This window comes from Pituophis catenifer, unplaced genomic scaffold (assembly GCF_029215685.1).
Source record: "Pituophis catenifer annectens isolate HBS135680 unplaced genomic scaffold, rPitCat1.0.hap2 SCAF_5, whole genome shotgun sequence".
NCBI classification, from domain to species: domain Eukaryota; kingdom Metazoa; phylum Chordata; class Lepidosauria; order Squamata; family Colubridae; genus Pituophis; species Pituophis catenifer.
Window position 1 is genome coordinate 48134022 of NW_027256885.1, and position 14556 is coordinate 48148577.

The 14556-nt window shown below is 45.7% G+C and overlaps 1 protein-coding gene across 7 annotated transcripts in view; it reads right to left on the reverse strand.

Moving 5' to 3' along the window:
* Window positions 1-8176: 8176 nt before the first annotated feature.
* LOC139317547 (catenin beta-1) overlaps window positions 8177-14556 on the reverse strand; it is a 75317-nt gene continuing 68937 nt past the window's right edge. For 6 of the 7 annotated variants that reach the window (XM_070944638.1, XM_070944640.1, XM_070944633.1 and 3 more), the window contains 6 exons: window positions 11162-11305; window positions 10648-10798; window positions 10442-10563; window positions 10203-10263; window positions 9091-9312; window positions 8177-8885 (listed from right to left, as the gene is read on the reverse strand). In XM_070944638.1, the coding sequence (XP_070800739.1) occupies window positions 9104-9312; window positions 10203-10263; window positions 10442-10563; window positions 10648-10798; window positions 11162-11305 (687 nt within the window). In that variant the 3' untranslated portion in view covers window positions 8177-8885; window positions 9091-9103. The remainder of the gene's footprint in view (window positions 8886-9090; window positions 9313-10202; window positions 10264-10441; window positions 10564-10647; window positions 10799-11161; window positions 11306-14556) is intronic. The other variant, XM_070944639.1, reaches the window with a different exon arrangement.

Below are 14556 nucleotides of genomic sequence, written 5' to 3' on the forward strand. Positions count from 1 at the left end.
GATAGCACGGGGGAAGAATTTTGGTTATGGTATTGATTTAGAGAAATGGCAAAAATTGTGGTCACATAATTACAAAATGACAATGTCTACAGCATATAAGGAGAATTTGTATAAGATGTTTTACAGGTGGCACCTACCCCTGACGAGGATAGCCAGAATGTTCCAGAATAAATCGGAGAAGTGTTGGAAATGTCATCAGACCCCAGGATCTGATTACCACATGTGGTGGTCATGCGCCGAAGCAAGGAGATATTGGACTAAGATACACACATGGTTAGAAAAAATGATGAAGAGACTTATTGACTTTAAACCAGAGATATTTTTATTAGGGATCATATCGGAGACATATAACAAAGAATTGCAATACTTAATTGTGAATCTTTTGACAGCAGCCAGAATTGTATTTGCTAAAAACTGGAAAGGAGAAAAATTACCTAATGATGAAGAAATTAAGAAAATGATGGAGTGTGCTGAAATGAGTAAACTGACATTTGAAATAAGAGAGCAGGAAGATAGACAATATTATTTGATATGGGATTTATTTTATCAATGGATAGAGAATAAGAATTGGAGATAATTATGATAATTATGATATAAATGGATGTTGAAATTTTTGGAAATAAGCTAGCATGTTTAATGATAAATTGAAGAGAGGAGGAGCACAAAAAAATGTCACCGACCGATACTCTGTCTGTAACTGTCTGGAATGATAATGTTTTTATGTTTGTTTTTGTTCTTAAAAATTTTTTTTTTTTAAAAAATGTACTGTGGACTGGTACTGCTAAAGGTACTGTGGACTGCACATCCCCCCCACCTGCCACCAATTGCATCGCGCCCTGTCCCCCGAGCTCCTGCCCCCAGCTCCAGGGAAGGCTGCAAAAGCTCCCATCCCAGCTTCTCTTATCTCACCCGTTCTTTTCTTCCCCAATGTCACAGTGCGGGGCTGCAAGGGGGGGGGGGTTCCCCCGCACGCGCACACATACAAACACGTGTGTGGGTCTGGGAGAGTTGAGCTGAGAGCCACACAGAGGCCCATCAGGCACAGAGGCAACAATAGGGAGGAGGGGTCAAAATTAGAAGCCTCTGTCCGGAGCCTCTAGCAGCTTAAAAAAAAAACTGTGGAGCAGCGGCTTCCCCTTTTTGTCCACCCTCCCCTCCATTGCCTCCATGCCTGGACTGACTCTACGCCTGATGCCGAAAGGGCAGTTCTGCTTCCGCCTCCCCCCCTGCAATGCCAGAAGCCGCACACCACCACTCGCCTTCCATGTCCCCCCCACAGCCCTTGCGATCGCCTATCATCCATCGCACCTGGCAGGCAGAAGCACCATGGCCTAAAGGTCCCATTCCATCTCCTTCCCATCTCCTACCTTCCTCTGCACTCAAGGACGAGAGGGGGAGAGATTGGCAGCGTGGCTTTCCCACGCAGGGGCAGGGCAGTCCCGGTGAAAGGCCAGCAAGCAGGGCATGGAGGCACTGATGTGGCCGTGGCCCTGATCTGCAACCTGATGGCGGCCATCCTGGCCAGACTGCAGTTAGCCTTAGTTCCGTGGCATGGCCTCAGAGGGCAACAGAGCTAGAAATCAAACGGCAACCATGTGCCAGCTGCGGGGGTCAGCTCCCAAGAGTTTCCTGCTGCTACCGAGATGCCATCTGCTGGCAATGTAACCGGAAAGGGCACTTAGCGAGAGTATGCAGTGCAAACCTGCCTGCCAATCGCCAAGCCGCCCCAGAGGCCATCCTAACCGAGGCCCCAAAACCATTTAAACGTGATGGTTGGAAACCAAGGTGCGCAAACACCAACTCAGAGGCTCCTGAAACCAACCAGACTAGAATCGGACAAGCGAGCACCCCCTGCTGGAAGAAATTACACGTGACAAATTGAGGGGTCCCTCTGTGAGATGGAGATCATCAGTGACCATCATCTCCTGGAAAGCCCTGAAGAAAGCAGTCCCAAGAATCCAGAAAAATCAGCTGGATCGCCAACAGCTACAACTCAGTGACTACCAAGGGAATCACATCCCTGTGTTAGGCTGCGGAACCTTCAACATCAAATTCAACAAGTTCCACGAGGACCTGTCATTGACCGTCATCGGAGACCTCCCAACCCTGCTCGGGTTAGACTATTCCTCGGGCTGGGGGTAACTGGCATCAACAAAATCACCAGCACTTGTGCAGATGACCTGATTCGAGAATTCCAGGACGTCTTTAGCCCGGAGCTTGGCAAGTATGTGGGCACCCCATATCATTTAGCCTAAACCCCAATATCACACCTATACACATGAAGCCCCAGAGGGTTCCCCTCGCGTTAAAACCTAAGATTGACCTAGAATTGGACAAACTAATCAGTCAGGGCATACTTGAATAGCGCGCATCTGCGCTGATTATAAGTGTACCTTAAACAAAGCACTTCAGTAGAGCGCCTACCCAGTGCCAATCGTCCAACAATTATTGCATTCCCTGGGACCAGGAAGTATATTTGCAAAACTCGACCTCGTGCAGGTGTACCAACAACTGCCTGTAGATGGCGCTATGGTGGAGGCCCAAACCATTGTAACGCATAGGGGGGCGTTCAAGTGTCACCGTTTACAGTTTGGAGTTAGCGTTGCCCCAGGAATTTTTCAGAGTGTAATGGAAAGGCTGTTGCAAAAAATTCCCGGGGTAGTGCCGTACTTCGATGATGTACTAATAACAGCCTGCAATGAACAGCAACTTTGTTCCCACCTAAGGGAAGTGCTAACTAAATTTTGTGCTGCTGGGCTCCGGGTTAAAAGCAGCAAATGCCAACTCGGAGTCTGCGAGGTTGAATTCCTGGGCTACCGGATAGACGGGGAAGGTATACACCCCACCCAAAGTAAAGTACGGGTTATCCAGGAGGCACCCACCTCGAAAAACCAAACCGAACCGCAAGCTTTTCTGGGTCTGCTGAACTTTTACAGCGTCTTCCTGAGGAATAAGGCAACAGTTGCAGAACCTCTCCATAAACTGCTGGCTAAAAAGAGCCCTTAGGTCTGGGGGGACAAGGAGGCTGCTGCTTTTAAGGCGGTGAAATGTCTGCTCTCGGCTGACAGTTTTTTGATCCAATGACACCCTGCCCCTAGTATTGGTTTGCGACGCCTCCCCTTTTGGCGTGGGGGCAGTTCTCAGCCACCGCCTCCCAAATGGAACTGAGGCCCCGGTTGCCTACTATTCTCGGACTCTGTCCAGTGCAGAGCAGAACTATAGCCAGCTGGACAGGGAAGCACTGGCTGAGATAGCCGGGGTCAAGCAGTTCCACAAGTATTTGTTTGGGAGGGATTTTGAATTGGTGACGAACCATAAGGTGTTGTTAGGATTATTGGTGGGTGACCGCCCCACACTGACTGCTTTGTCTCCCCGTTTCATGAGATGGACCATATTCCTGTCTGCCTACAGGTACAAGCTCCTCCACAGACCCGGAAAGACTGTGGGTCATGCTGATGCCCTCAGCAGGTGACCCCTGCCCGACCTGCTGGACAACCCGACCCCGGGCATTCCCGTACTCCTCATTGACTGCCTAGATTCCAGACTTGTGACTTCTGCCAAAGTGGCGAAGCATTCGGCTAAAGACACCACATTCAAGGCTCTTTTGAACTGGGTGTTTAGGGGATGGCCGAAAGGCCCAGTTGGGGCAGAGTTTAAGCCATTTGTGACTAAACAGCATGAAATGTCTGCTCAAGGGGGTTGTTTGTTGTGGGGGGACCGGATTATCATACCCCCAAGCTTACGGGCACCTATTCTAAGGGCACTCCACAAGGGTCATCCAGGAACTGTCCGGATGAAAGCCTTAGCCAGAAGCTATGTGTGGTGGTCTAACATGGACCAGGAAATACAAGGTTGGGTTGCTAGGTGCACACCGTGCCAAGAGTCACAACCGGCATCCCCAAGGGCCCCCTTACAGGAGTGGGAATGACCAAGAACCCCCTGGTCTAGGATCCACATCGATTTCGCTGGCCCATTCCATGGCCAAACATTCCTAGTGGTTGTGGATGCATACTCCAAGTGGCTGGAGGTCATACTAATGGGCACAACCACTGCGGACGCAGTAATAAAAGTGCTAAGAAAACTTTTTGCAACGCACGGCTTGCCCAATGTCCTCGTATAGGACAATGGGCCACAGTTCACGGTCACCCAATTTGAGGGGTTCCTGGCAGAGCAGGGGATATGCCATGCCCTCACGGCGTCTTTCCATACGGCCATTAATGGTCAAGGTGAAAGGATGGTAAGGTCTGCCAAGGAATCTTTGGGCAGGTTGGCACCGGGGGATTGGCAAGTCAGGGTTGACAAATTCCTCCTGTACCAACACATTACCCCGAGTGTGGCAACAGGAAGAAGCCCGGCCGAGCTACTAATGGGCCGCCGGCTCAGATCTGTTTTAGACCGGGTTCACCCAAACTATGCCCCCAAAACAATCAAAGATACAAAAAACAGCACCAGGTCCTTTAGCATCGGGGACCTGGTACACACCAAAAACTTTGCCGAAGGAACCCTATGGCTACCAGGCAAGATAGAGAAAATAACCGGGCCCCGGTCATATATAGTTAAGACTAGACAACGGGCATCAATGGACATAGACCAACTACGTAGCCACCTCAGCCAAAGTACTGAAACCCTAGACCAATGATGGCTAACCTTTTTGCCATCGCGTGCCAAAAGTGGGGGGAGCGTGGGGGGGTTGTGTGCACGTGTGCCCATACCCATAATTCAATGTGCCTTGCCCCCCGCGCATGCACACGCGACCCCCCGTGACCCTCGCTTTTGGCAGGCGATGGCACAGTGGGCCCGGTAGGCCCATTTTTCGCCCTCCCCAGGCTCCAAGAAAGCTTCTGGAGGCCCGAAATGGCCCATTTGCCAACTTCCGGTGGGCCCGGAAGGCCTGAAAATCAGATGTGCGCGCTGGAGCTGAGCTAGGGCAATGCTTGCGTGCCCACTGATATGGCTCCACGTGCCACCTGTGGCACATGTGCCATAGGTTCTCCATCACGGCCCTAGACCCAGACCAAAAAGAGCTAAACTCTACCCACTCCTTGGCAGACTCAAGCCCGATGGAGCTGGAGTACGCACCTGAAGAACCGGGAATCCAGCGATGTTCCTGCTGCGAACCGGTTCCAGTAGAATCCAAGGCCCCACCCGGAAAGTTCCAGGACCTTCCATGGGTGGACCAGGAGGCAGCAGCAGGCACAACCTCTCAGGCCGCTGCCGCCACACCAACTGAGCTGCGCAGGCCTGAAAGGACCTGTAAATGCCCCGCCAACCTGCGTGACTACGTATGCAGAGTGGATTGCTCCAACTAAGGGGGGGGGGGGTGTTAGATACTGACAGACTGAATGTTTTCCTTCTGGTCCGTTGTTTGAGCAGGAAGAATACTCAAACGTGATTGGTTGAACTCCTTGACAGCTCCCTATATAAGGGCAAGTTGTCAGAGAGGCAAGCTGCTGGACTGTACATAGTTGCTGAATAAAGAGCTGTTGTCTGAAGCCTGTTTCCAGTCTCTTCACTCACCCAACTTAACATCCTGGGTGAAAGGGAAGTGCTCAGCATGCAGTCCCCAGGGACGCCAGGCCTCGCGTGCACTTGCCATCTCCTTTGCTAACGCCCAGGGGGCTGGGCCGAGGCGGTGGCGCGGATCTAAGGCTGCCCACATTCTGGGCCGGATGGTTGCCACCAGGTTGCAGATCAGCACCCAGTCGGCCTGGGCCAGACTGAGGTGTCAAGTCCTTCGCTGTTTCTAGGGCAGCCAGCCTGCAGGCCTTGAGTTTGACACTCCTGCTGTAGACCAATCAGCCTTATCGGAATTGTGGCTAAAGTGTATGCAAAACACCTTTAGAGCAAAATAGAAGACTGGGTAATGGAAAGAAATCTCTTAGTGGAGGAACAAGCTAGATTTAGACTGGAGTGCTCCACAATAGACAATTGTTTTATTTTATACCATCTCATAACAAAACAACTAATGGTAAGAAACTCTTTACCACCTTTATAGTTCTCAGTGCGGCTTTTGACTCTATAAATAAAACCATTTTGGGGAAGAAATTGGCCAACTTAAATATGGAACCCAGACTCCTACTCTTGGTTAAGGCCATCTAATCAAACACTCATTTTAAAGTCTGTATAGGTGTAAATGGTACTCTAAGAATGTATCTACCCATAATGGTGCTAGACAGGGTTCTATCCTAGCTGCAATGTTTTTTAACCTCTTTGTCAATGATATTCCAGGATTCCTGTATGCTTCACACTCATATGCTATGCATGATAAATTCATTAATATCCTTCTATATGCTGATGAAATGGTTCTAATGGCACTCTCTCAAATAGGTCTGACTGTTGTGAAAGCTAAATACCTAGAGGTTTTTGCCTCTGGGTTATTAGCCACAAACTTTTCTCCTTGGCTGGCCCAGCACAACAGCCCCGGCCACTCCCTCCCAGGCGCTTTGCCGCAGCCCATACACAGAAGGAGGTTTCGTCCTAGGTTTTTCGACACCTGGGACAGTTAGGGCCCAACAAATCAGCTAGAGAGGGAAGGAAGGAACAGCCTTAGTGAAATGGGAGGGAGAAGGGGGAGGGGACTTCCACCTCTGGCTTTTTTTTCGAGAGAAGGAAGAACCCTTTTCAGGCCAGAGATCCAAATCGATAATGACAATGAATAATTTACGGTATTGATTCCCACCCCCAAAAAAGGGGGGAGATGTTGGCAAATATCCCATTCAAGATTTAGAAAGGAAGAAAAGGAAATTGTAAAAGCACTCCGTTCCCACCTCTGCCCGTTCCCCCCGTTCAAAGGGTAGCACATGCATGCGCATGTGACCCCCCACGTTCCGTGCATGCCCCCCCATGCATGCGCGTGTGACTGATGGCCCATTTGGGGCCTGGCAAGCCTCCCTGAAGCCTCCTGGAACAAAAAATGGGCTGCGGGGGGGCACGCCGCACACCACCACGGCCCGTTTTGGTGCGGGTGGGGCGCACTGCTCCCTCCGCCCTGTCCCACGCATGCGCGCAAGACCCCCTCCCGCCCAGCGGTGAAATCCCCCCGGTTTTATCCAGCTGGCCGAACTGGTAGCGCCAGCGGCGGGAAGCTCCGCCCACCCGCCAGGACGTCATTACGTCCTTTACCATCTGCACATACACAGAAGAGGCGCGTACGCTCCCGCACACTCCCGTTCCCGAACCGGTAGCAAAGATTAGTGGATTTCACCACTGCTCCCGCCCCCACAAATGCGCGAGACCCGCCTATGCGCCCCGCCCCTCCCGCATGCGCCCCGCCCCCACGCCAGAGACCCGAAAATCAGCTGTCTGGCGGGAGGCACTCACACATGCGCAGTGGACCTGAGTTGGGTGACGTCTTGTGTGCTCACAGAGACGGCTCCGCGTGCCACCTGTGGCAGACGTGCCATAGGTTCACCATCATGGGTATAGGTTCATGTGCCTTCTCTGAAAAAGTTCCTGCCTTGTGGGTTCTCTTCTAACGATAGCTCCTTAATCAACAAGTGGAAGCTATGTCCAAGGAAGCCTTCAGCTATTTCACCAGAGCAAGATGTTCTGGCAATGTAAGTTATGCCTTGATCACCAATTAACTGGACTACTGCCGTATTACATATTTGGAGATTGACAGTTGGTACAAAATGCAGCAGCCAGATTTATGACATGGGTAACTATCAGATTAGAGTAACACTGGTTTTGTTATTGCTGCATTGCTTACCAGTAGACTCCTGCATCCAGTTCAAAGTGCCAGTTATGTCTTTAAAAGTCATGGCATCTGTTATCACTATGAAAGGTGGTATAAAATACTTTGTGGGACTCAGAAAGTGGCTAGGTGTGACACTGGCTGTTAAAAACTTAGTATCAAATTAGTAACAGAATGCCTTCATGTGTTTTTCAGAAGTTGTTACAATCATGATGGGACCCAGATTCTTGAAATATATAGTGATTGGTGGGGGGACAAGGTAAGAAACCACCAGCTGGTGCCATTTCTACTTTTCTACTATTTTTTTTGAACCCCAGCTTCAACGTAGCAGTTCAAACCATTCTGAGGGGGTAGCCAGGCTCTGAAACAAGTTATGATATCACAATATTAGGGCACAAGAGATTAATTTGCACTTCACCACATGAAATAACTTTTTCACACAACAAAATGAATTAATAGTTTACTTTAATTCTGAACCATCTGTATCACTGTTTTCATGAAGCACCTGTATCACAGCAGGCTACAATAATTTTGGATAAAAGGCAACTAGTAAACTGTCCAATATAAGGTTCCATACAACAGGTATTTTTTACTGTCCTCTATCCAGGCATCTCCAGATAAAGTTTTTGATCAAAAACATTAAATAGATCCACCTGCTTATTTTAAGCATATTAAAAAGGAAACTAATTAGACCATTTCTATTTGTCTTTTTTATACAAAAGGGATACACAATGTTACACTTTTCCAAATATAATCAGAGTGATTATGAAGTAGTGTTCTACACCATTACTCAATCCTTAAAAATTAGAAATTGCTGTAGCATGTTCACTATAACTTAAACACAGACTTAAATAGGCTACAATTACTGCAAAAGAGAAAACTACTCTGAAAGCAAGCAAGGTCAGTACCATTAGTTATTTAAAAATTAAAAAGTTTTAAACAAGCAAGGCTAGAGTTTGATAAATTCCATCTTGTGATTCATTCTCGTGCATTCTTCTATTCCATGAGTCACTCCTCAAATCCATTCATTACTCCTTGGCCAAAAGGACCAGAACAAAAAGTTTACTTCAGTTGTTCCCATAGGAAACTCAGCTTGGTTAGTGCGTCAGGCACTTTCTGAGATACCAGCCCACCCCTTGAGCACTCTCAGCAACTCTACAGGCCAATCACAATGCAAGGTCAGACAATACAGCTGTGTAAAAGGGAAAAAAAAGGACAATGATTATGGCTATTCATGTTAAGAACTGTACCAAGCTTGCAGCATAACACACTCATGTTAATCACATTTACAAATCATATCACAAGTCTGATATTCCCATTTCTGACCAATGTGGACCAAGCCAAAGCACTTGTCTCCCTGCCAGCCAAGTTCTCAGATGGTAGGTAGAGCTTCTTACCAGAAAGGAAGATTTACAGGTCAGTATCGAACCAGGCCAACTGATTACTGTCACCTGGAGGGAGCCCATCCATAAGGTCCTGGGCATGTCCTAGATCTGGTAGCCCATCAACTGGGTAGTCAGCACCAGGGTGATGGACACCCATTTCATGTTCCATCATTGGGTCCATACCCAAGGCATCCTGCCTATATCCTCCAGAGTGAAAAGAACGGTAGCCAGGATCTAAGAAAGTTAAGGGTGACAAAGAGGAGGAGGAGGGAAAAGCATGTTAATATGTTAGATGTGACAGAAGTTCCAGATATCAGAGTGTGACATTCATAATCTTGCCACACTGAAGTAATTTTCTAGCCCAGATTTACATGGATAAAGCATACTACTATCGGAAGCATTAGCACATTTCAGCCAAGCCATTAGTCTGTATACTGCTGAAAACCTAGAACACATATACTATCACAGTGAATAAACCTTAAACACAGACTTTTAAATATGCAACCATAAAGGCTTATGGCTTGTTCACTTTTTTTGCAACCAACATATCTAAAAATATGCTTATATAAAGGTAACCTTATATTATGTACTCTTCACATGTTAGAACACAAGCAGTTAATCAGTATTGCTTTGATGAAGTACTCACTAAGGCTTCAACATATGTTGTAAGGGCAGTCCTTGCTTTGCAACCTGTGCAGTGAGTGTTCAATGTTATGATGCTGCTGAAGGAGGAGACTTACGGAAAGTCCTTGCAGTTGCAGACGATGCAGCATCCCCACAATCACATGATCAGGACTCAGGTGCTTGGCAACCAGCATGCAATTATGAAGGCTTCAGCATTCTGCAGTCATATGATCACCATTTGTGACCTTCACTATCAACTTTCCACAAGCAAAGTCAATGGGGAACCCAGCAGGATGTCACAAGTTGCAGTAATGTGACATTGCACTTAACTGCAACGGGAACTACTGTTGCAAGTCAGCACATCATATATCATTGTTCTACCAAACAGTGGAAATAACTAAGTCTATTATAATGGGGGCAGCTAGCTCACATTTAATGTTTTGAGTAAGTCAAATTAATAAAATGTAATGATTTTCATGAGGAGTGTAATTGATACATACCATCTGGCCGATAACTAAGAGGTTCTCCTTGGGCACCAATGTCAAGTCCCAAATCAGCACTCTGTAAGGTATATGCAAAATGGCATCTGAGCTGGGAAGTTAATTGCAAAATGTGTCTCCCAGTGTTATAAGTTAGTTTGCAGGTCCACAATTTCAAAACCATATTTTATACATAAGTGATTTGTATGTAGGGATAGGAAGAAACTTAGATGGAGATGATTTAGTAGTCTAAACCCCACCTCATTCCAAGCCATTGGTTCAGTCCTGAAGAGAGAACTGGTCAATTCCACTGACAGCCGTTTCTTATAATCTTGTGGTTTATCTTCAGACATTCTAAACAATACTGCAGCTGCATACGTTGCTATCCAAGAAGGAAATAATTTTAGCAGAGGAACTTAAACTCAAAGCAAGGCCAATCTCTCCCTCCCCCCCCCATTTCACTTACCCACACCCTCATTTCTAGAATGAAGTAGTTCAGTTAATGGTGCGGTAGCTCCCTCTGCTTCAACTGCCTCAGCTGCTTCTTTGTCTTGAGCCAGTTCACATAGTACACCTGCAGCTACTCTCTGGATGTTCTCAATAGGGGAATATAGCAGCTAGCAGTAGGAAGGGAAAGAACAGCACATTCTGGGATGTTTTTAAAACACAGTTAGTAACTGGGACTCTGGCTATTATCAGGCATCAAAGTTGTGATAGATACCTCTGCACTGAATATTACAACTATACAATGTTTATAGATGCCATTGAGAGAAAATAATGTAAAACCCATCTTCCTTAGGAAACTACTGAGAACCTATTTCCTCTGGAGATTTCAAGAAAATTTTCAAGCTGTTTTACAAGGAACAGCAATTTTGTATTGGATACCAAACTCTGAACTCAGATCAGGTTTTAAAAAAACATGTAGCATATTTTCATTAGATCACAAATAATTTAAGCATTTGTCAAAATACTTCACTTACCTGCACAAACAGTGGAATAGTATTTAGACCCCTAATTACAATCCGATTGTGGACATCTCTAGCCAGGATATGAAGGGCTCCTGTGCAGCCCTCAACTATTTCCTCCATACGGACACCCTCCTGTACAGAAAATATAAGAGTCGCCTTGCAGCGAGATGGGCAGCAAACAAATTTAATGAATAAATAAATGACTTAATATTTGTAGGCAAGAATGCCTGATCAATTCACAATATTAACATTCTTCCTCACCAGATAAACATTTGCATTTACTTAGCTGCCCTCACACAATGTAATTATCAGATAAGTTTTCTAACTTACAAAGAAAAGGGTTACCTCTTTTGTCTGGTTAGTCACTTTTTTCTACCTTATCTGGAAGCTGCAAGGGATGCACCTAACAACAGTAACAGCAATGGGAAAGGCCTATACCAGGGCTGTCAAACTTCCAGCCCACGGGCAGGATGCGTCACATGCTAGCCACACCCATGCCTGGTTTAGCGAAGGGGACACCTTCCGTGAGTTTGACACCCCTGGCCTATACTTTAGAATTCCTATTTTCCATGGGGGTGGGGTTGTTGGCTTGTTAAAGGACAAAATGGATGTCTTTGACTTTACAGAAACTTAAGGGTCTGATTTTTCCTCTTAAAAACCTTTAACAGGAAAAATCAGCCCAATTTGTGGAAGATTTTTAAGTGGTCCTATTATGTTCTGCAAGTTCTAATACAGTGGATATAAAAAGTCTACACACCCATTAAAATGCCAGGTTTTTGAGATGTAAAAAAATCAGACCAAGATAAATCACTTCAGAATTCTTTCTCTTTCCACCTTTAATATAACATATAAGCTGTACAATTCATACGCCTGGACTGTGGGGTAGGATGGGCAAGACAAAAGCCTTTTCTTACAAAGAAAAACATCCAAGGCCAGCTACATTTTCCAAACGCTTACATCAACTATGACAAAAGCATGTGGGGAAAATGGGTTATGGTCTGATGAAACCAAGGTGGAACTTTTTGGCCATAATTCCAAGAAGTGTTTGGTGCAAAAGCAACACTGCACATCACCAAAAGTACACCATACACACAGTGAAGCGTGGTGGCAGAATTATGCTTTGGGGCTGCTTTTCTTCAGCTGGAACTGGGGCTTTAGTCAAGGTGGAGGGACTTATGAACAGTTCCAAATATCAGTCAATGTTGACACAAAACCTTCAGGCCTCTGCTAAAATGTTGAAGATGAAGAGGATTTTTTTTTTTTTTTTGCTTTAATTTATATGCCGCCCTTCTCCGGAGACTCAGGGCGGCTTACAATGTGTTAAGCAATAGCCTTCATACTTTTGTATATTTATACAAAGTCAGCTTATTGCCCCCACAATCTGGGTCCTCATTTTACCTACCTTTGAAAGGATGGAAGGCTGAGTCAACCTTGAGCCTGGTGAGATTTGAACTTGCAGTAATTGCAAGCAGCAGATGTTAATAACAGTGCTTTAGTCTACTGTACTACCAAGGCTCTTTCATTTCATCTTCCAACATGACAAGGACCCAAAGCATACCTCCAAATCAAAAGAATGGCTTCACCAGAAGATGATCTAAGTTTTGGAATGGCCCAGCCAGAGCCCGGACCTAAGTCCAATTGAAAATCTATGAGGAGACCTGAAGAGGGCTGTGCACAGGAGATGCCTTTGCAATCTGACAGATTTGGAGCATTTTCACAAGGTAGAGTGGGCAAAGATTCCCAAGGCAAGATATGCCATATTGATAAGGCTCCTACCCCAAAATGCTGAATGCCGTCATCAAATCAGAAGGTGCTTCAACAAAGTACAATGCAGTGAGACATGTACAGAGCAGTACATTGGAGAAACAAAATAACCATTTCATAAACGCACAGCACAACATAGGAGAGCAAACCCTTCAGGACAAGATTCAGCAGTCCATCTGCATTTGAAAAACAAAGGCCACTCTTTTGAAGACAACAAAGTCCACATTCTGGACAGAGGACTGCTGGTTTGAAAGAGGGGTCAAAGAGGCCATCTACATTAAGATTGAGCAGCCCTCTCTCAACAGAGGGGAGAGATATGATGCCACCTATCTCCTGTGTACAATACAATCCTTTCAGCAGTTCCAAGAAGGCTCCACACCCATTTGCATTATTCAGGTGACCCTGAGGGCACAGATACACCTTCCAGTGGCCTCAATGACTCTCAGAAAGAATGCTAATGAGCAGATGACTGCAAGGAATATAAATCCTTCCATCCGCCACCATTTGGTCAGAGCTGAAGAAATCTCTGTATCTTCAAGGAAAGCCCAGTTGCCTTTTGAAAAACCACTTTTGGGACAACCATGACCTGGATGACTGAGAATCTCCATAGACATTCAGCTTACCAATACTTTATTGTAGCAAGTAAACTATTAGTTTTAATTACATGGGATCAAAGTCTGAAAAGGAGAACCAGCTGCAACTTCTACCATTCTAATTTGTAATAATTGTTCTAATTCTCAGGAATACTACCGGCTCTTTTTAAAGCTGAACTGGAGACCTATGTAAATAGCTGAAGAGTCAGCAGGGTGTTGGACTAGAAGACCTCCAAGGTCCCTTCCAACTCTGTTATTCTGCATTTGAACAATGAGATATCAAATCTAAGATTGTATTTCAACCACTGAAAAAGAATGCAGTTTTGACAACCATGTTCTTAAGAGTTTTTTTTTTTCTGGCTACCATACCAACAATATTTTATTGATGACTACACACATTTTATTGTAGCATGAAGATCATGCCAGAGGACATCTTCAGACACTAACTCCATACCCACCAATTGTGCAAAAGGCCATTATGAATTTTGGCAGTTATTGTATCAAGTCTGCAAAACTCTGTAAAACTACCAAATAGCAAAATATTATTCTATGTGAGAGTCCCAGTCATCTCTGCCTATCACAAATAGATACAAATGTATCCCACATACATATAACACCCCCCATACTGAGATGTCAATTATATTAGGGATGTTATCTAAGTTTATCCTAACCCAAAGATTTTTAAGAATCTTACATAGTACATGGGAGTGATGGGTGGTAAACCTCAAGACCTTAGATCTTATACTGTTTATAAAAGTGCCATTACAGTAGCCCTCACTTAACAACAGTAATTGGGACTGCAATTTCCATCACTAAGCAATGCAGTCATAAAGAGCAATGTCACATGACTGCACCACTGAGTGACAGAAATTCTGGGACTTCTGGTTGCTGTTAAGGAAATCAGTGGTTCATTAAGCAAGGACACCACATGGTCACCATTTGTGAGCTCCTGCTGGCTTCCCTAATGACTTTGCTTGTAGGAAGGCAGCAAAGGTCACAAATGGCACTAACGTGACTACGGGATGCTGTGACATGGTTAAGTATCACTCA